At 48.7% G+C, this 18,700-nt stretch overlaps 4 protein-coding genes across 4 annotated transcripts; 1 reads left to right on the top strand and 3 right to left on the bottom strand.

Annotated features, from left to right (window-relative positions):
• Positions 1 to 467: 467 nt before the first annotated feature.
• Positions 468 to 3,180, bottom strand: DFJ58DRAFT_713988 (uncharacterized protein; the record flags this gene model as incomplete). Its single annotated transcript, XM_041383969.1, has 6 exons — positions 468 to 859; positions 915 to 1,883; positions 1,918 to 2,196; positions 2,350 to 2,662; positions 2,714 to 3,001; positions 3,052 to 3,180. 6 exons carry the CDS (start codon positions 3,178 to 3,180, stop codon positions 468 to 470), a joined length of 2,370 nt encoding a protein of 789 aa, XP_041248704.1.
• Positions 3,181 to 4,062: 882 nt separating this feature from the next.
• Positions 4,063 to 6,862, top strand: DFJ58DRAFT_837503 (uncharacterized protein; the record flags this gene model as incomplete). The annotated part of the gene is made up of 7 exons (XM_041392378.1): positions 4,063 to 4,503; positions 4,942 to 5,002; positions 5,050 to 5,283; positions 5,326 to 5,393; positions 5,583 to 5,921; positions 5,968 to 6,498; positions 6,560 to 6,862. The coding sequence occupies 7 exons, from the start codon at positions 4,063 to 4,065 to the stop codon at positions 6,860 to 6,862; spliced, it is 1,977 nt and encodes a 658-aa protein (XP_041248703.1).
• A 6,536-nt stretch (positions 6,863 to 13,398) lies between these two features.
• On the bottom strand, positions 13,399 to 16,084 carry DFJ58DRAFT_742298 (Na+ dependent nucleoside transporter C-terminus-domain-containing protein; the record flags this gene model as incomplete). Its single annotated transcript, XM_041387188.1, has 15 exons — positions 13,399 to 13,691; positions 13,751 to 13,774; positions 13,826 to 14,018; positions 14,072 to 14,152; positions 14,202 to 14,341; positions 14,392 to 14,653; positions 14,704 to 14,803; positions 14,832 to 14,859; positions 14,914 to 14,945; positions 14,996 to 15,043; positions 15,095 to 15,284; positions 15,334 to 15,431; positions 15,482 to 15,659; positions 15,723 to 15,758; positions 15,816 to 16,084. The coding sequence occupies 15 exons, from the start codon at positions 16,082 to 16,084 to the stop codon at positions 13,676 to 13,678; spliced, it is 1,695 nt and encodes a 564-aa protein (XP_041248702.1). The 3' UTR covers positions 13,399 to 13,675.
• Positions 16,085 to 16,458: 374 nt separating this feature from the next.
• Positions 16,459 to 18,465, bottom strand: DFJ58DRAFT_764667 (WD40-repeat-containing domain protein). The gene is made up of 6 exons (XM_041388702.1): positions 18,337 to 18,465; positions 17,868 to 18,283; positions 17,552 to 17,804; positions 17,324 to 17,505; positions 17,271 to 17,295; positions 16,459 to 17,214 (listed from the first exon to the last, which is right to left on the bottom strand). Exons 1-6 carry the CDS (start codon positions 18,371 to 18,373, stop codon positions 16,937 to 16,939), a joined length of 1,191 nt encoding a protein of 396 aa, XP_041248701.1. The 5' UTR covers positions 18,374 to 18,465; the 3' UTR covers positions 16,459 to 16,936.
• Between the last annotated feature and the right edge of the window lie 235 nt (positions 18,466 to 18,700).

Below are 18,700 nucleotides of genomic sequence, written 5' to 3'. Positions count from 1 at the left end.
TGAACTATCATTTTGATAGATATTATACAAATTTTAAATCAGGTAAAGCTTGACAAAACTTTACCATTTTCACGTCACTTCCCTGATGGCCAATTGTCCAGCATCATCTCTGCACCCTGTTCGGTTCGGCAACGGCCGAAACGGGTCCCTCGCCGGCGGCGATGGCACATTGTGGGGAGTGTTTTATATATAGACAGTTATATGGTCGTGCATCTGCAAAACCACTGAAATGAAGGCTTCTCTCGCCTACGCTAAGCGTGTTACGAACACTTACATTCGCAGCGATGGAGGGATGTGATTGGTTGGTCAGTCCGATTATCACGTTAGCACTCAGGCGAGATTTATCAGCGAGTTGGTCATCTTATCGATCCAAAAAGCATCTAATCGAGGACCAAGATCATTGCGCCTACAGTACTGTGTTTACAAATGACGTTGCTATTGGAAAGAACAGTGGCATAAGATTAATCCTAAAGAGTATACTCAGTGTCCAATGATTCATGCAACACGTTATACATCTCCTTGTCCGCATAACGGTTAAGATAAAAGTGGTCATAGTGCTCCTGAGATGTCGCTGAAGTCAAGGAACGGTCAACCTCTTCTCTGTACACTGGGACCAACTCTGCAGCATGTGTTACCTCTGTTATGGGAATGACAAACCCGGTGCGGGTTTTGGGCTGCGTTGCAGGTGCATATACCCTCTCAAGTTTCCACAACCGAGTGTCCTCTAGATCTTCGGGGGTTTTTACAATATGAAAAGGTTGGACATAGAGAAGGGGGTGCAACAGGAAGTCAGGAAGCTTCGCAGTTGAGCGCCGGGGTGGGGCCAGCTGGAATACAATGCGAACTTGAGCAACGGGAACTAGACAGTAGATGTCATCAGTATATGGCACGATAGGTAGTATAAACCAACTTACAACCAGGGTTATTTGCGCCTTGATCCGTGTCTAAGAAAATCGCATCACAATTTCCAGATGGGAATGTATCACTTGGTGGTTCGGCCTGGACAGCTTGGCTAGGCATGATAATTGATGGGCGAAATGTCAAATGCAGTTGGATACGAAACTTGGACCAAATCTTAATGGTGCTAAACATCCGGAAACACCCTTCGACATCATCTGCATATCGCTGAATGTATTCTGTGACCTTGTGACGAATATCAGGGAGTCCATAGGTGCGCATCACATCAGGCCAGCTCAGATTTGAGCCATCAGGAGAGCGAGTGATGGTAAGCGCTGCATTGGCGCTGTCGGATAGGATGCCCTTGGTGAAATGATTCCGTATGGGCCTGGGGGCACTGAAATGATGTTGTTCGTCAGGGGCAACATGAGAAACCCATGCCATCGTCGGGTCTGTGGCATATACCTCCTCATCTTCATCAACGACGGCATTCACGAGAGCATGGTTGTGTTGGCGAAGGAGGAGATATAGATCGAACTGCCGCATCCGCTCTTCACGATCAAGGATGTGGACGATCTGCTCGCTGAAATCTTTCTGTTTGCTCGTTCTTGTGAAAGGGCTTTTGCAATGTGTGATGAGAAGTTGTTCACTAACATCCACAGTGAATTGAATCAATCCACCGTTGTTCCTAATGGCCTCTGCGAAGCTCAGCAGGAGCTCAAGTTTTGGTATGTAGAAGTCCTCCTTGATGCTGCTTTTTCCCCGACGTGCCTCAGCTTCCAGGATTGCCACCTTGCAATCGTGGAATTCGTTAAGTGACGCTTGCATTGCCTCGATACTTGATTCTGTATGGACAGGGTTCTGCGCTTGATACATGAAATCGATGAGAGCACGAATAGCTTGCACAAATTCAGGGGGAGCAGCACCCGAAATCATGGCGACAATGGTGCGCTGGATATCACGATGCTCTTGTCCAGTCATCTGTGCTACATGTGAGATCCCAGAAGAGAAGTGACGCACACCAACACCACTTGTGATGACTCTTGTAGCATGCGTCAAGCTCGTCGCTTCCGACCACTTCTTTACACCACTGCAACAGATGGTCGAAGAAGAATTTGTGCAGGGTGTGAAGGATTTCAGGGACAAGGAAAATAAAGACCTGGGTGAGCGCCCAGTCGCGCCAGAACGGAAGATGAACGCCTAGGAGGAGAAGCTCCTTCGCCTTCTTCTGGAACCGGTCAAGATTCCATGGATCGATGGACTTGCTGAGAATGTACAATAGCTCCAAGGTATGTTCCGCTGTGTGAGGATCGTGACGGTTGGCATCCCTGAATTGCTTGTGAGTGGCCAGTGTGATGGGGGATGCGTTCTTTGACACAGAGGCGATCATCAATTGTTCCGGAAGGTCTGCGATCCAAGCGACAAGAGGGGTAAAGCAATATCAAAGTTCACCAAAGGGATCAGGCATAAACTCGCCGACCTTTGCTGCGACCTTTAAGCTGGCAAAGACTAAGTCAACACACTTGTGCCAGACATGCGACTTCAGGATTGTGTGATAATCAGAATGTGTTTCAAACTTGGGGATTGGTATATATGCTACACATCGCCAAGCATGGGATGTAGCCTTCATACGAATGTCAGAGTCGATGTTGCCGATAGTGAGGAAAAGAGGGTGCATTTCCAGACCGCCCGTCTGTCTTGTGACTGGTGTCTTGTCCGACACAGCTATTATGGGCATTATGGTCGCCCCTTCGGGCAGCTGGTCCTGGAATAGTCGATAGTTGAGAATGTGAAAATACAGAACAGAAGCACATACCTGTGTCGAGAATGCTCGATTTGCTGTGAACCACTCTCCATACTCTTGCTGCGCACCCTCCCGGACATGTAAAGGATCAAAAGACATGTTTCGAGCGAAAATTGGGTTGCCAAAGAGGCTCTTCGCAACTTCAAGGCCATCACGCCATATTAGATGAATGGGAGCAGCGGTGGTGTACCCCTGGACTTCAAACTGCGTGATACACCATTTCGGCCCGGGAGGTAAAAGGTCCATCCAGGACAATAGTTCTCGAGCACTCGAGAATGAGGGTTTTTCTTTCACATTGAACTGAAAATGTAGAGTTAGCAAGTAGTACACAGACAGATCATATAGAATACCCAAGACAGTTTGAGAAAACGATCGATCTCTGTCTGTGTCATGGTCTCAACTAGAAATTTACCGAGTGACCACTCTCCATGATCGCGAAAGGGCCAGTACAGATTGTGTCCGTTTTGGCTCGTGTTCATCATTCTGAATTTGCCGAAATATGTTCTGTCCATCTCCGTAGACATAGCCTGATTGTGGATGATATTGAGCAGTCCAAATGGAATCCTCCATGGTCTTATCTGCTCCAGACTGCCCATCATGATGTTTGTGGGCTCCGCGTAACGCAGGAGGCTTGGCCATGTGTCCTTGAGACCTCGACGGCCAGCATGTCTTGGTTGGATGATTTAGGTGAGCAAGCAAGTCGTGGATGGATGAAAAATGTTGTTGGCAGTCTGAGTTTGGGCAGGTCACAGTGGGATCTCTTGCATTATCAGAAATGATTTGCTGAGGCCAAGGAATATCGTCTGCTGGAACTTCATCATTCATTGTAGTTGCGTTCCAGATCCGCATGGGAATTTCGACTGCAAAATTCCTCTAAGTCTTTCAAAGTCCGACACTTTCCGCTTTGACTGCTGACAGTCAGCACATATCATGATATCTACTCGCCAACGCCATGCCTCTCCCCCCCAGGGTTCATCTCCTCCCAGAGTTCATCTCCCCCCCAGAGTTCATCACCTCCATCCAGCGACAGACCACTTACCCCACCCACCGATTTAAATGACTGTTTTTGTGAGCCCTCATATCATTCGGGATTATACTCCATCTCTTCCAGCCCATGGTGTTGTCCGCCGCCTCTCTCAGTATACAGACCGTGCAAAATCGAAATTTACTCCTTATGCACGGCCTGCTGGGCCAAGTGCTTCAGAACTGCGCTGGACAAGGAGGTCAATACTCAGAAATGATCACACAGATATATCAATAGCTGATGCGAAAGCGGTACGTTCAATGCTTATCTATCCTATGGTGCAACATTTAATAAGAATGTACAGGCTGCTACTATTTTTCGACGCGGCTTGCAGAGCATGGACGAGGAAACTATCAAGCAAGCCGTTTCTGCAAAGCAAGCGACTCGTGAAAAGTCACGCTTGCATCTCCTTATGACTGCCTGGGAGATAGAGGAGGCTGAGCGTCATCAAACGCTTCTTAGCCTACTTCAGTGGAAGAATGCTCGTGAATACGTTGAAGCTTCCAATGAAGCCCACATGTTCGAAAGGTTCATGACCCACCGTCACGCAAACCAGCTCGAAGATGACTTTGACTTTGGTGTTGGAACCTATGATGAGGAGCTGCTAGAATTCAGCATTTCAGAGGAGCAATTGAATCAACTTGAGGCCTTTGCAATCGATCACAACTTGCACGACTCCAACCAGACAATCACCAAGGATAAGTATTCTACGGACCCCTTCATCAACAGCGCTGAATTGGAGGATGACGACGAGAGCTGTTGCGATGACATATCGGAAGTTAGTTCCAATTGATTGGGTGTCAAAGGTGAAGAGTTTGTTTTGGAGGCGAGTTCTGAGGTAACCCCCCCCCCCCTCATTTCTCTACTAATATTTGAGCGCTTATATTCATTTCTACAGTGATTAAGTATATATTCTCGACCATTCCGCGTGTAGCTTGGGGTCCTTCTATTTACCCTCCTATTTCCTGACAATTCAGTGTACTGCATATGACGTGTTTGTGGCTCATGTTTCGACAACATGTAGACGGTGTTTCCCTTCCTGTACCGATTGCTGTAGCACTCAACTGATCACACCTGATACAATTACATGATCACCATGTGTGTTCAGACTGGATTCTAGGTTCCACCCTTGATTTACTGCCTCAATGAAACATGTGTCTAACTGATTGGCGGTCAGTGCCGCTCTAAATTTAGTTGTGTTGCCCTTGCCCTTCAGATTTTCCAGCTCTCTGACCATGCCTCCCAAGAAACCATCAAAGGGAAAGCGGAAATCAAAGGTGCGATATCAATTCTTCATCGTCACTGCTAACTAACAAATTCCTAGCAAATACCGAAATTCCCAGAGTCCACAGGGAAGAACCCATGTGGCAATACCGCCAGCGCTCAGATTGGACTGGCCATAGAGCGTCCGGTAGTGCCATCCAGACTGGCTATACAGCCAGCAGCCGCTCACCCCCCTCAACCAAGGCCGCACAGTGCACAATTGATGGCAGGTCCATCGATGGCACCGTATGTGCGATCCCTGCAGCAGGGGCTCCCACATATGTACAATATGATGGTGAGTCCATTGATGGCATTGCATGCGTGGTCCCTGCAACAGTGCCCCCCACAGATGAACCCTCTTGGCCGGGACATGATGGGTGGTGCATCGACAATGTCCCATCCTCAGTTTGTGGAGCGGCGACCCCCCACAGATGGACCTCCCTAGCCGGGACTTCATGGTGGGCCCATTGACCGTACCATGTGCACCATTCCTGTCACCGACGGCCCCACAGATACCTCCCTCTAGCCACCAATTGATGGCGGGGCCCATCGACCATACCGCGCACATCATTCCTGCCACAGATGGCCCGGCAGATACCCCCCTCTAACCAGCAATCAATGGCTGGCACATCAGCCATACCACCTGCTCAATTTGAGCAGCGGATGCCCTCACAGTCCGCCACCCCCTTCCAGTACCAATCCCGCATACAGGCTCCCACGCTCAACGTGGAAGGAATCCACCAGGCTGTTGATAACTACAGGCCAGGTCTGAGGATGCAAGCAGACCACAGCGACGCATTGCTACGCGTCCCTTCAGTACGTGCAGCGAGTCGAGCAGCACCGTATGAAGCCTATCGCCTCATCATGGCATATGCGAAGCCAAGACCAGGTGAACTAGTGCGGGGTGAGGAATTTTCAACCGGCGTGATTCGTGTACGTTTTTTGTGTAGTAGTTTACATTTACTAATCTAAATGTTAGGTTGTACCCGGATCCTCGAGAGCCGTTCGCAAGCCTGTCCACCTGCGCCTCCCTCCTGTAGAACCCGCAGGCACAGGTCACATAGCCCAACCAGGCTTGGGCTCCCCTGCCATGACTGATCAACCTCTCATGTCCAACAGTACCCAACCACCTCCACTGTCATCAGCCACCATCTCACGCATTGTTGACAGTGCCCGCAACGCGTTCAAGAGGGATTTCCTTAACAACTTGATGGTGGCGAGCAACGATTTGAAAGACATGGCACTTCGCGCATTCAATCAGGGAGTGGAGATGCATTCGTCACCATCGACGATGAACTCAGTCGATGCATGGGTGGCTGGAAGCCAAAAAACCGAAGTGAAGAAGCTCAAAACTATTCCGAACAGCATTCGAAGTATATTCAAAGATGTAGGTCAATCCGCAGTCGATTTTGCCCTCCCTATTAGCGAGCGGAACAAAGAGTTGGTGCACCAGCAGGTTTACATTGATAGCCTCTGCATCGGCTTTGCTTACCTCGACGATCCAGACACTGTGAATTGCGTTCAAAGTTTCTGATATAACTGTTTCCAAAGTCTGACTTGGACTTACATAGAATGCAGCATTCAGAAACCCTGCCCTCTTCCGCATAATCAACTGTGTATTACTTGAGAAGAGGTTGTCCCGCTGGATTGACCCAAACAAGCGTGACCACGACAATATCATTGCATTCTCCGGCACAATCTTACTTTGGGCGCTGCAGGAGCATGCTAAGGGCGCCGCCGGCAAGTCAGAATTTGTTGAGGAGGACAATAGGGCAGCGTTTGATTCGATCGTCCAACATTTGAACGACCTGTCGCCGTCGGAGAGGGCAGCTGTGGATAAGCTCGTTGATGATATTTTGGCCGAGATGCAGTAAAGTATTCTTCCAATCTGTGAATCGTAGTGTTGTTCGCCAGGTGTTCGAGTAGAGTCTTTAATGTTTGTTTGCCATTCGTCTATACAGTGGCTCAAAAAACCGTCCGTATGTTTTGGCATTTTTCACTATCTATAATATTGTGTGAGAACAAACAAATGCCTCAAAAACATGCTTATACCACATTGTAGTATGGCTTCAGGGCTTTCATTTGAGCCCTACACCGTGGGAATCGGTGGAGATATGGTGGAGATACAAGGCTCACAAAATGGTGACTCATGCGGACAGTTTTTTGACTCAAGTATTTTACAGTAATAACCAGGTATTCTAGTATTTTGTATGACCTCCCTTGGCTTTAATTACTGCCTCTATCCTTCTAGGCATACTCTCAATTAATTTCTGGCAATCCTCAGCTGTGATCTTCCCCCATTCCACTGCTACTCTCTCCCAAAGCTCCCATACTCCTTTAGGGGGGTTTTCATAGGCTTGAAGCTTTTTCTTGAGTGTTCCCCAGAGATGTTCAATGACATTGACATCAGGAGACTGTGCTGGCCAGTCAAGAACATTGATGTTATGTTCTTCAAACCATTCCCTAGCTCTTCTGGATGTGTGCTTGGGATCATTATCCTGTTGGAAAATGATATCTTCTTCATCAATCCCTGATTCTGCCAAGCTAGGCAGCAAGTGGTCATTTAAAATGTCCACATACTGCTCAGCATTCATCTTCCCCTCAATCTCAGCAAGCATTCCCACACCATTCCATCCCATACAGCCCCATACCATTAAAGAACCTCCTCCAAACTTGACAGTCCCATTAACCTCTCTGTCTGTTAGGCCATCTCCCTTCTTTTTCCATACATACACCTTCCCATCTGACCCAATCCTATTGATTTTGGTCTCATCTGACCATATAACATGCTTCCAGTCCTCTACAGTCCAGTGTTGATGAGCTAAGGCAAAGGCTAGTCTTCTCTGCCTATGTTTGATGGAGAGAAGAGGCTTTTTCTTCTTTGTTACTGCCTTGAGATGAGCTGCCTTGAGAACATTCCTCACAGTTTGTGAAGAGACAGGGGTAGTGATGGTGGAATTGATATAATGGGTGGCTTGGACAGCATTATCAGCCTTTCCTGTAGTGATATGTTGGATAATAACCCTTTTGTCAGTAGAGGTAAGCTTGGATGGACGTCCTCCACAAGAGTTTTCCTTGTCTGGGTGGCTTTCTTTGATGAACTTGGCCACAGTGGACTTGCATATTCCAGTTCTAGAGGAAATTTGGCGAGCAGAGAGGCCAGCATAAGACAGAGAGAGGATATTATCTCTTTGAGCAGAGGAGATGGCTTTCATGGTGATTATGACTATGATACATGAGATATTCTGGTTTATATAGTTAGATATAGTCATAAAATAACATAATGACACCACTTTATAATTTATATAATAGTGGCATGATTTTTATGGTGTCATAAATAATGATTTATATAGTTTTAATATACACTCAAAAAACTGTCCACATGAGTCATCATTTTATAAGCCTTATATCTCCACCATATCTCCGCCGATTCCCACGGTGTAGGGCTCAAATAAAAGCCCTGAAGCCATACTACAATGTGGTATAAGTATGTCCTTGAGGAATTTGTTCATTCTCACACAATATCATAGATAGTGAAAAATGTCAAAACATGCGGACAGTTTTTTGAGCCACTGTATATTCTTGCAATGTCTTATCGATCTTATCACTTGAGCAATCTTATCGATGCATAAGCATTCGACTACATCTGCAGCGGACTTGCCATTTTGGAGTATTCCCTGAGCCTCTCGTCAGTGTACGACAGAGGTTACTGGCCTAGTCCAAACGGGGAGTGCAGTTTGGATCAAACTGGCGCGCTTAGCTTTGTAGATGCTGACAGAATGTATGCAAGCGGGCGCACACGCGCAAGGCTTGTAAATGGGAAGCTTGATAATATTATGTTAGAACTGAAAAGAATTTATATACGAAGTACCGAGCCCAGTGGATAGAGCAGATCTGTGCCACAGCCGGCAGGAGACTCCATATTTGGTTTTGTCAGGAATAGAAGGGCGTAAGTACCAAGGTACTTTTATATACTAGAACGCTGAAGCTGAAATGCAGCATTTTGAATTATAATATTAAGCTGGTAAGAATCTGACGTAGGAGTCGACACGGAATTCGAACGCATATGCTGCGCCTTATACTGCAAAATTTACAGGTTTTTACTTGTACAAGGATCTCTCTCTCTATTTCTATTTCAACATACTATCGAGATACCTAGCTTCGTTACACCGTCACACGCCTGACGAATCGAACCTATTTTGGGTGACAGCCACACCAATTTTGAGACCGTCGAACCTGAATTGTGACAAGCAGTAAAAACACAAAAAAACATCTAGTGCATCCAAAAGTCTTTGTACTGAGTGTTTGCAACACGTCTGCGCTTGCCACGACCCTCAGCCTCAACCTCCTTAGACTCATCAGCCATAGATTGAAGCCCTGTCACGTCACAAGGATCTCTCTCTCTATTTCTATTTCAACATATCTGAAGGCAGTGTACGTTCTACAGCATGCACAGCAACCCTGTGGCCTCCTGCAACCGGACAAGCGCCCGCTCGTCCTTGAACTGTCTCTCACTATCACGCAAGCTTTCCATAGATTGAAACATCCATTTATCCCATCCCATCTCCGTCGCGTTTTGGGACCCTAAGTCGACAACTTACTTTGACTCCAACAGATCCTTCAAATCCTAGTACGTCGTCCCTGGAGATAAATATCGCCCAGATGATTTCTAACCACACCCAGCTAGTACTCTCAATTTGCCCATTTCATCACGCATACCACAATTTTCGTGAATGAGTGAGGAACAATGTCAGTTTTTCCATTCTTGTCCCTCTTTTGCTTTCTCACCTGTTTGGCAGTTCTGCCATCGCTCGAAGGAACTTGGGCGAGGCTGTCCCAAGTTGCTGTCAAGGGTGCTCAATATAACTCCCGTGAACGTCAGCCTCACCCGCAGTGTCTGAAAGGGACCCGGGTGGATCTCCTCAAATACATCCACCAAATACTAGACGAAGAGAAGAAGAATAAACTTATATGGCTGCATGGCACGGCAGGTGTCGGAAAGTCTGCCGTCGCGTTCACCGTAGCTGAGAGGATGCAAGATCTAAAAGTAACAGAGGGGACGACTGTCGAAAAGCGGCTAGCGGGAACATTCTTTTTCTCGCGCAAGCACACGAAACGTTGCACGGCTGGACATTTCTTTGCAACGCTTGCCTACCAACTTGCCAACAATTTTCCATCCATTCGGAAGGATGTGAACAGAGTCATCCGCGACAATCCAACTCTACTAGACCCCGACACACCTCTACGTGACCAGATGGAGTCTCTCTTTCTCAAACCTCTCCGGTGGCTTCGATCCAGACTGCGCGGGTGTCCGCCTTTGACATTTGTCATTGATGCCCTTGATGAATGCACATCCGAACCCGAGCTTATCGATCTCATCCTCTCCCTCGCACGGGCTCTTCGTGACCCTGACCTTCCCGTCACCCACGTTCTGCTTACGAGTCGCTCGGAAGCGCACATTTGTAAAGCCTTTCATAACGACGAGGTGCGGCCGTTGTTGTGCGAAATACCAGTGAAAACTTCTGGGGAGGGCGTTGCTGCCATCATCTCGCTCGACGGCGCCGATGTCGACACGGATATCTATATTTTCTTGCAGCATTCCTTCGCGGAGCTGGCAAGTCGCCATCCCGATTTTCCTCAGCCGACGAGGGATGAACTCGAGCAGCTGGCGAGCCGCGCCGGCAGACGTTTCATCGTGGCGTCTACAATGATGAAGTTCATCATCGACGATGAAGACAAGGATCCCCACGATCGGTTACAGCTGATGCTCAGGCTGACGAGCGAGCTGCTAGCGGGAACGGAGGTGTACAAGTTATACGACTCTATCCTCTCCACGTGTGCTGACCCCAGGCGGGCTTACATGCACTTGTCCATCGTCACGGCCCTCGCAGACCCTCTTCCCATCTCGCAAATCTCGACACTTCTTGGCCCTGGTGTGGGCAGGGATGTGCAGACAACGCTGATACAGCTGCGGTCTGTCATGGATATCCCTACAGACAGCACTCTCCCCGTGAATATCTATCACTCGTCCATTCGCGACTATGTTTCCGATCCCTCAAACTGCAGCCTCCCTCAAGTACGCGAACACAATATGCCCTCACCCCACTCCCTACTCGCCGATTCCTCTTTTCACTTGATGATGAAAAATATTACAGAAACCACAGCCCTTTTGGATGCGCTCTCGGAACTGGAGAAACAGAGCCAAGCTATGCAATCTGAGGACCCTCATCGATTAAAAGATTCGCTATCCTTCCTTGTTCAGCCACCAGAACCACTGTCAGTTCTCGTCTGTATGCTATGGCTTCGGGGAGATTGTACTCCAGATCTACAATATTGGCTGGGGACCGAGGACGGGTGTGCCTGGGCAGAGACCACGAATGGGCGAGATTGGCTGCAGACCGAGGGAGGACGAGAGTGGCTGCAGACCGGGAGAGGGCGAGAGTGGCTGTGGACCGAGGGAGGACGAGAGTGGGTGCACACCGAGGGAGGACGAGAGTGGCTGCAGACCCGGAGAGGACGAAAGTGGGTGCACACCAAGGGAGGACGAGAGTGGCTGCAGACCTGGAGAGGACGAGAGTGGCTGCAGACCGAGGCAGGACGACAGTGGGTGCAGACCCGGAGAGGACGAGAGTGGCTGCAGACCGAGGGAGGACGAGAGTGGGTGCAGACCTGGAGAGGACGAGAGTGGCTGCAGACCGAGGCAGGACGAGAGTGGCTGCAGACCGAGGCAGGACGACACCGGCTGCAGACCGAGGCAGGACGACAGTGGCTGCAGACCGAGGCAGGACGACAGTGGCTGCAGACCTGGAGAGGACGAGAGTGGGTGCAGACCGCAGGACGAGACCGGTGGCTGCAGACCGAGGCAGGACGAGACCGGTGGCTGCAGACCTGGAGAGGACGAGAGTGGTTGCAGACCGAGGGAGGACGAGACTGGCTGCAGACCTGGGGAGGACTAGACTGGCTGCAGTCCTGGGGAGGACGAGACTGGCTGCAGTCATGGGGAGGACGGGAGTGGCTGCAGACCGATGAAGGAGGAGAGTGGCTGCAGACCGAGGAAGGAGGAGAGTGGCTGCAGACCGAGGAAGGAGGAGAGTGGCTGCAGACCGAGGAAGGAGGAGAGTGGCTGCAGACCTGGGGAGGACAAGACTGGTTGCAGACCGAGGGAGGAAGAGAGTGGCTTCAGACCCTGGGCGGGCGGAACTGGCTCCAGTCGCCCCATGGCCAAGCGTGGCAATCCACTCCTGCGGGGTCCGTATGGGCGACTATGGAAGAATTCTCGAGTACATTGGAAGCACTCAGCAACTATATCATTGTCCCAGAATTGGCTTCGCTGCCAACCTTCAAAGTAGTCCAGCAGTTCAAAACCTTACCGGATTTCTTGATGTTTCCAACCTTCCTGGCGTTGATACCCCGAAATCATTTTACTTCTGCATCGCCAGAAGTTCCTGACAGGGAGATCATCCGTGCTATGAATCTCTTTATAGCTTTCGCAAACGAGGCACAGGAACGAAGTCGATCATCTTCCGACGCTCTCAAGTATGCATCTCAAAACTGGGTCGTTCACCTGTCGCGCGCTCCAAATCCATGGGACGACACTCTCAACCATACATTTCAGGTTTTCTGGAATCGTCACCTCCTTTCCTGGCTCGAACGGCAGTGGTGTTTGAAGGGACTGCGGTCTTGTCTTGATATTTTATCCGAGGGGCAGAAACTTGCAAAGGCTATTACCTTGCATCAGGTTTGACTTTTTTTTTCATTTTGTGAAATCTATTTTAATTCTCTCTCATCCTCAGTATGAACCTTCGACGCACAGCCTAATGAACGGTCGTCCGAGTCAGCCATCGGTCCCAATTCCTGACATTCAACAACGGAAGCTTCAGCCGCCCTTCCCCTCTCCGAGGCCCCAACACCACTGCACTCCGTGTTGGCACATCTAGCAAGCGACCTTTGGATGAGGCTCCGGTCAATGGCAACAGTGCACTCGAATCGGACACCTCTAATAGCCCATCAAAACGTCGGAAATGAATCAAATAGTGTTTACTACACAAGACTGGCCGGAGCACTAGTAGGATCCCGGATAACACCGCAGATGTTGTCTCTATCCATCTGCCAGCGTCATGATGTACTTAGTTTGTAAACGTTTAGTCAAGTATCTTCGCGTTCACTTTTTGTAGTGTTTTGTATCAATCCACAGACTTTGTGTTTACTGTTGTGTAGTGGTATTAGTAGTAGTAGCGAGAACAAAATTAAATGTTTGCTCTATAGAAGCGAGTAGTTTTTTGGGTGGAAGCCCCGAAGGGCCAACCCGGCCCCAACAGCGGTCCCAGCCTGTGCGACAGAGAGCCGGGGTGAGCTGCGAGGGCGGGTGGGCCATCCTCGCAGCCTCGGCTGACTACCTTTAGGTACTAGTAGCAATGTAGGCTGCGAGGATCGAGAGAGAACGAGGACAAGGGAGCGGTGGGTCAGGAAAAGAAAATCAGAAGGCAGCAGGCAGGTTTGATTTTGCTGGAGCGTGGTGCGAGCTGCTGTGTGGTGTGAAGACAAGAGAGGCTGCATGTTGCACTCCTGCTGTCACACAGTTCAGAATCATTGACAATAACTCTTGCCCTTATGGTGAAGGGCCAGGTATATTATAGCAAGGTATAGTGCCACAGCTCAGTCATTTTAATTCCAAGATACCCTTCGTGTTATACCAACATGCCGCTTTAAAAGAAACAAAGTTAGCCTCTAGACGTCATGACCAAGACCACACAAGTACTCACGCGATACCAGCAGTTTGGAGTGTTCTGCAGAAAAGCTCGTTACTAAACTACAAACAGGATAAACCAAAAACGCACGAAATAAATCCGCAAATCATAGCGGACGTCGCGAGTTTTGCAATGACTTTACCCTGCGATGGTGCCAAAGCACCGAGCACACCGATCTGTATACCTAGAGATCCGAGATTTGCAAATCCACAGAGGGAATATGACGCAATCGTAAAGGCACGCTGCGACAGGGGGTTCGAACTTGCTTGGATGCTTGATAGTTCTGCGAGAATTAAGCATCAATCACATATTTGTAAATTGGGGTCACGAGAGTACCCAAGTACGCAGCAAATTCGTTTTCAATTAGTTTCGTCGCTAACAGCTGTGAGACTCGGAGGATCTCAGCGGTAGGGACACCTAACGAAATATTAGCTTGTATGGCTCAAGATCGCAGGGATGTGCGGACCCAAGAAAAAGGCGATAGGATACCCGATGTATCCCAAGACTAGCTGTAGAGTAAGTTGGTGGATGCCGAATCCACGACCGACCCATGTCAGGACAGCATTAATGGTAGCGACAAGCGACAAGATCGTCAACACGTTAGTGCTATGGGACTAAGCTGAGTGACTCGTCGATAACCGTTTCATGGGACTCACAGGATTTGTCCCGCGACACTCAGGCCGAACAGACCTCCCAAAGAAAATGCATGAAGAGCGTTGACTGGCTGGTTCTTTCCCGCATCCCCACGGTCCACTACTATGCGACCACGAGTAACAGGTTCGTCGACTTCGGGAATCCGCATCTTGCTGATGGCGATAGAAGCAGGTATGCTCATGACGGATGAAGTGATGAGATTCTGGGGTGGAACACCCAGGGCAATGTAGGCGGTCAAAACAGATCCGGAGATAGTGGAGAAACCTTGGATTCATAAATATTAACATTCCAATGGCAGAATATTGCAAACAAACCAGAAGTCATGACAAGATGAAGTTCCGAAGGGGTCATGATATCAACATAAGGCTTGACCAAACACGCAGACTCTCCTTGGCCCACCCAAGGAGAAGCAGCCTGCGACGACCGCCTCAGCGCCAGACACGTTCATGAGCTTGAAGAAGAACCACGCACTACGAAAATAATGAATCTCATTCATCGATGAATAACGTGTTTCATGTACTCACAATCCTTTGACCATCCATTGCATGACGCCGAGCTTTGGTATACGTTAGCACTGAGGCCTCAAAGTAAGGTCTAGTCACTTACATAGTAAAGCATTTGAATCGTGGCGATGAAAAAGATAACGGCGGAGAGCTGTAATCTTATCAAGTCAAGGGTTCGAGATTGAAGACACCACCCTCATACCACATTGACAAAAAACCAACCCTTCGCAATGGTTGCTGCATCGAAGAAGAACTCAGCTCCGACATCGGCTTGCGACAGGAAATCATCTGCGAGATCCGCAATGTATTTGAAGAAGGAAAAACCAGCGCCAGTCTTGAGCACAAAAAGAGCAATAGTTTGTTGAAGGAAAAGGCCAACTATCACAATAGGCCTTACATTGTAAATCAGCAGATGCAGTAGGCTGAGAGGGAGGCACCAACCAGCAAATGGCTGATCTGTTCGTGGAACACAAGTAGAAACTGCACTGGAAAACAAACAAGCCAAGGACTGAAATTGCTCGATTTCCATAATTGCTGTTCTACAGCGATGTCAGCTTATCAAAAACTCATTCAAGACAACAGAACTCACGCCAGTGAGTGGGAATCCGAAGGCAGACCCAAACACAATGCCAAGAAGGCAGAGCCATCCAATTGACAATCTCGCTGTGCGAGGAAGCTTGTACCAAGGCACCTGAACGCATGGCACCCATACAGCGGCAATAGGCTCCGTTACCACCGAATTGGGTATGAAGCGGAATGCGATAATGCTTGTCAGTGCGGATAATCAGCAAGGGGGATGATATTGCGTAGAGATCACTAGCACTACTTACAGTAAGAAAAACCACGCAAAAAATGTCTGCACGACCCTTGGAGAAGAATTAAGGTTTGTTAATTATTTAAAAGACTCGGAGAGTACGTCATACCATTGTCCGCGTGTCGCTGTTAAAATGGTGGAAGAGATCCACCACCCAAGGATGAGTGCAGCAAGGGCAATCAGGACAACAACACGGAGTCTCTTGTTGAACGTGTCCCTCGCTTGTGTACCTTCATCCTTTTCTTCCGCACCCTCCAGATCGCCCCCAGCATCTACAACGGGTGCGGTTTCCTGTTTTCCATCAGAGTTCGTGTAGACGGACGTCTTTCTCTGTATGAACTGGTTCTCTGCATCAAAATCGCCTACTGGAGCTGCCATGTTGGGGGTGCTAGAAGCAACGGAGAGAGATAAGCGTGAATTAAGTATGCAACCTATATTTAATTTAATATCGAGTGGGGGGCCGAGCAAGGATCCATGCATGCGGTCGCATCTTTATCAGAGGTTGTATGCGGCGTCATGCGATTGATCCAACTTGAGCATGCGTGTTTTTTGAAATTCATTGTAAAGGACAAGTGTGGAGCCGCATCAGAACACCTATCAGATGAATCTGTTCATTCCATGGCCTCCGGAACAAATCCCAACCGGCCCGGATTAGTATTACCGTAACTAAGTTCATTCAGCAGAAACTTCCTCCTAATACTACATCCTCCGTCTCCTCGGAGCTCCCTCCTAGTACATTCTCACAATGACAGAGCAATCGAGGCCAGGCAAAAGTACCTGCGACATGTGAGATCTAGCCTACGGTAGTCGGGCAATTGCCATATCCGAGTCAATGATAAGTTCTTATCTGCTCGATTTCCAGAAATGAAAGAGGTGGATCATGGCATTCTATTTATATTCCTGTTCAGGGGTATTCCCGCGGTTTCAGGACGTTCAAGACGGAGAACCTGTGAAATATTGTAACGGCTGTTCGAGTAGCCTCATCCTATGAGCACAGATACCGTGACAACATCACCTATTTTTACACCTCAATCGACATAATTCACGAGACATGAGGTATATAAGAACAAGCTGTGGGTGCGCCTTTGTGAGATAGCGAAGATAGCGCGAAAAAAAGAAGAGCCAGATCATATGCATCATCTGTCATGGCCATAGAGTGGACAGTTCAAAAGCCCAAGCGCACTCCCATGTGAAGTACAATTACAGTATCCATCCTCCAGTGAATTAAATTCACACCTTCAGCGCCTTGATAGACTTCCCGCTCGCAATCGCTAGCCACTCTCCAGGCGCTGTCGAATGTCCCGTATTCATCGTCATCCCTGGTATCTGCGGAGACCATGCGAGGTTGGTCACTTCGCTGCTCGCAGAATACGCCATAATCGGATCGGTAACCACACGCTTCTTCACGTCTGGACGCGGTGAATTTAAGCGAGAATTTGCAGTGCGAGGAGAGGTTGCCGTTTGTGTGTAGGTAGCAAGGTCCCAAAGTAGAACTTGGCAATCATCCCCTACATACAAGGTTCAGGTCAAACACAGGCACAGGTTGATTCATTGCAGTGCTTACCTGCGGTAGCCAGTGTTGGTCTATCCTGTTGTGCTCCATCCCATCGCGTTCACCTGCGCGCGATGCCCTCTCAGTTCTATCACCGGCTGACCAGGACTCCGCATATCCAAAATCTGCACATCCTGTCCATCCATATGAAACGTGGACATGTAATTTGAGTCAGCGGGATTGAATGCAATGCGTAGTAAGCGGTGATGTAGGTAGACGCGATGATGCTGAGGCTGCGGGCGGACCGCTTTTGGGTGCCGGCGTTTCATACAGAATGGTAGAATGTTCGAGACTCCGTAGGTCAAACGCACGAAGACTACCATCTGCTCCGACCGATACGAATATATCTGTAGATCCCGGAAGCCACGCAACGTCGTAAACTTCTCGATCGTGAGCAATGAGTTGTGTTATGGCAGTGGACGTATCGATGTTCCAGACGGTACACGTCGTGTCTATTGATGACGTGACAACTAAGCTGGGGGCTTTCTCGTTCCAGGAGAAGCTGGTTAATGGTGGTCCGGTGGATTGGCTTTGCACTTTGGATTGCTGGCACACGAGGGCATCAGTGTTTTCAATCAAGGCGTGGGTTTGCAATCACGTACCCCAGACTAGTGCCGTCTTAAGTGTCAACCGATGCCCTGCGCCCGTGGGCTGTCTCCCAACATAAGCCGACGACGCTGCTGGTGCATCTCCAAAATACTCCCATACCCTCAACGCATCTCCAGTTGTGGCAAGCAGCTCTGCAGCTGGCGCTTTACCAGTCCACGAGAAGCCGCTTGCACTCGCAGGTTGCCATTGGAGATTGGTGGCTGGGTATCCGTGGTTCGCCTCTACCAATGTTACAAAGTCGGGGTAATCGGTATAATCATCTTCAACAAGGACCCGCTCATCTTGAAGTCCTACGATAGCAATCCGATTCCGATAGTCTTCAGAGAAGGATGCAATTCCGAGACGGAAAGCCGATCGTGGACGAGATTGATGTCCAGGTGCAGTTGACTTGCACCAATCGAGCGCGTGTACAGGCCCTGATCAACGTTACCAAGTATGTTCGACAAGTGGTGATATGTATCGGACTTACAGGGTGCTTCATATTGAAGCAAAGTTGTTTGGGTCATGGCGTGTGCTGACCGTAGCAGTACTTGTTCGATGTGGCGTAGACGTAATTGTATAATTTCGATCAAACTTTCGATATACTTAGCAAATGAAAATTCAAAGGGTTTATCTTGAAACTTCGGTTGTTTTGGAATATTACTGATCAGACTAATTCACACGTAATTGGTGTCAGAGCAACAGAGCATTATAATTTATACGACGGAGCAAGATATGTACAGCGAGAGCATATTTAGCAAACGTAGGAGTGCAGCATCATGATATTTGGCCGATGTTTTGATGTCGAGTGGTTGTCAGAGGTTCGGAGATTGACCGGATGTTGAACACGAGAA

Source organism: Suillus subalutaceus (assembly GCF_016647625.1).
Source record: "Suillus subalutaceus strain FC151 chromosome Unknown DFJ58scaffold_11, whole genome shotgun sequence".
In the NCBI taxonomy this organism is placed as follows: Eukaryota; Fungi; Basidiomycota; class Agaricomycetes; order Boletales; family Suillaceae; genus Suillus; species Suillus subalutaceus.
Note: the sequence above shows the minus strand (reverse complement) of the source record. Positions and strands in the feature narration are given on the sequence as shown.

What these genes read in the sequence shown, in the direction of transcription:
- DFJ58DRAFT_764667 (XM_041388702.1), bottom strand. Translation starts at nt 18,373, where the DNA reads ATGACCCAAACAACTTTGCTTCAATATGAAGCACCCT. An exon ending in GCTTCAATATGAAGCACCCT is followed by an intron (nt 18,284 to 18,336) that starts GTAAGTCCGATA and finishes AACGTTGATCAG; the next exon opens with GGCCTGTACACGCGCTCGAT. An exon ending in TGAGAGGGCATCGCGCGCAG is followed by an intron (nt 17,296 to 17,323) that starts GTGAACGCGATG and finishes GGAGCACAACAG; the next exon opens with GATAGACCAACACTGGCTAC.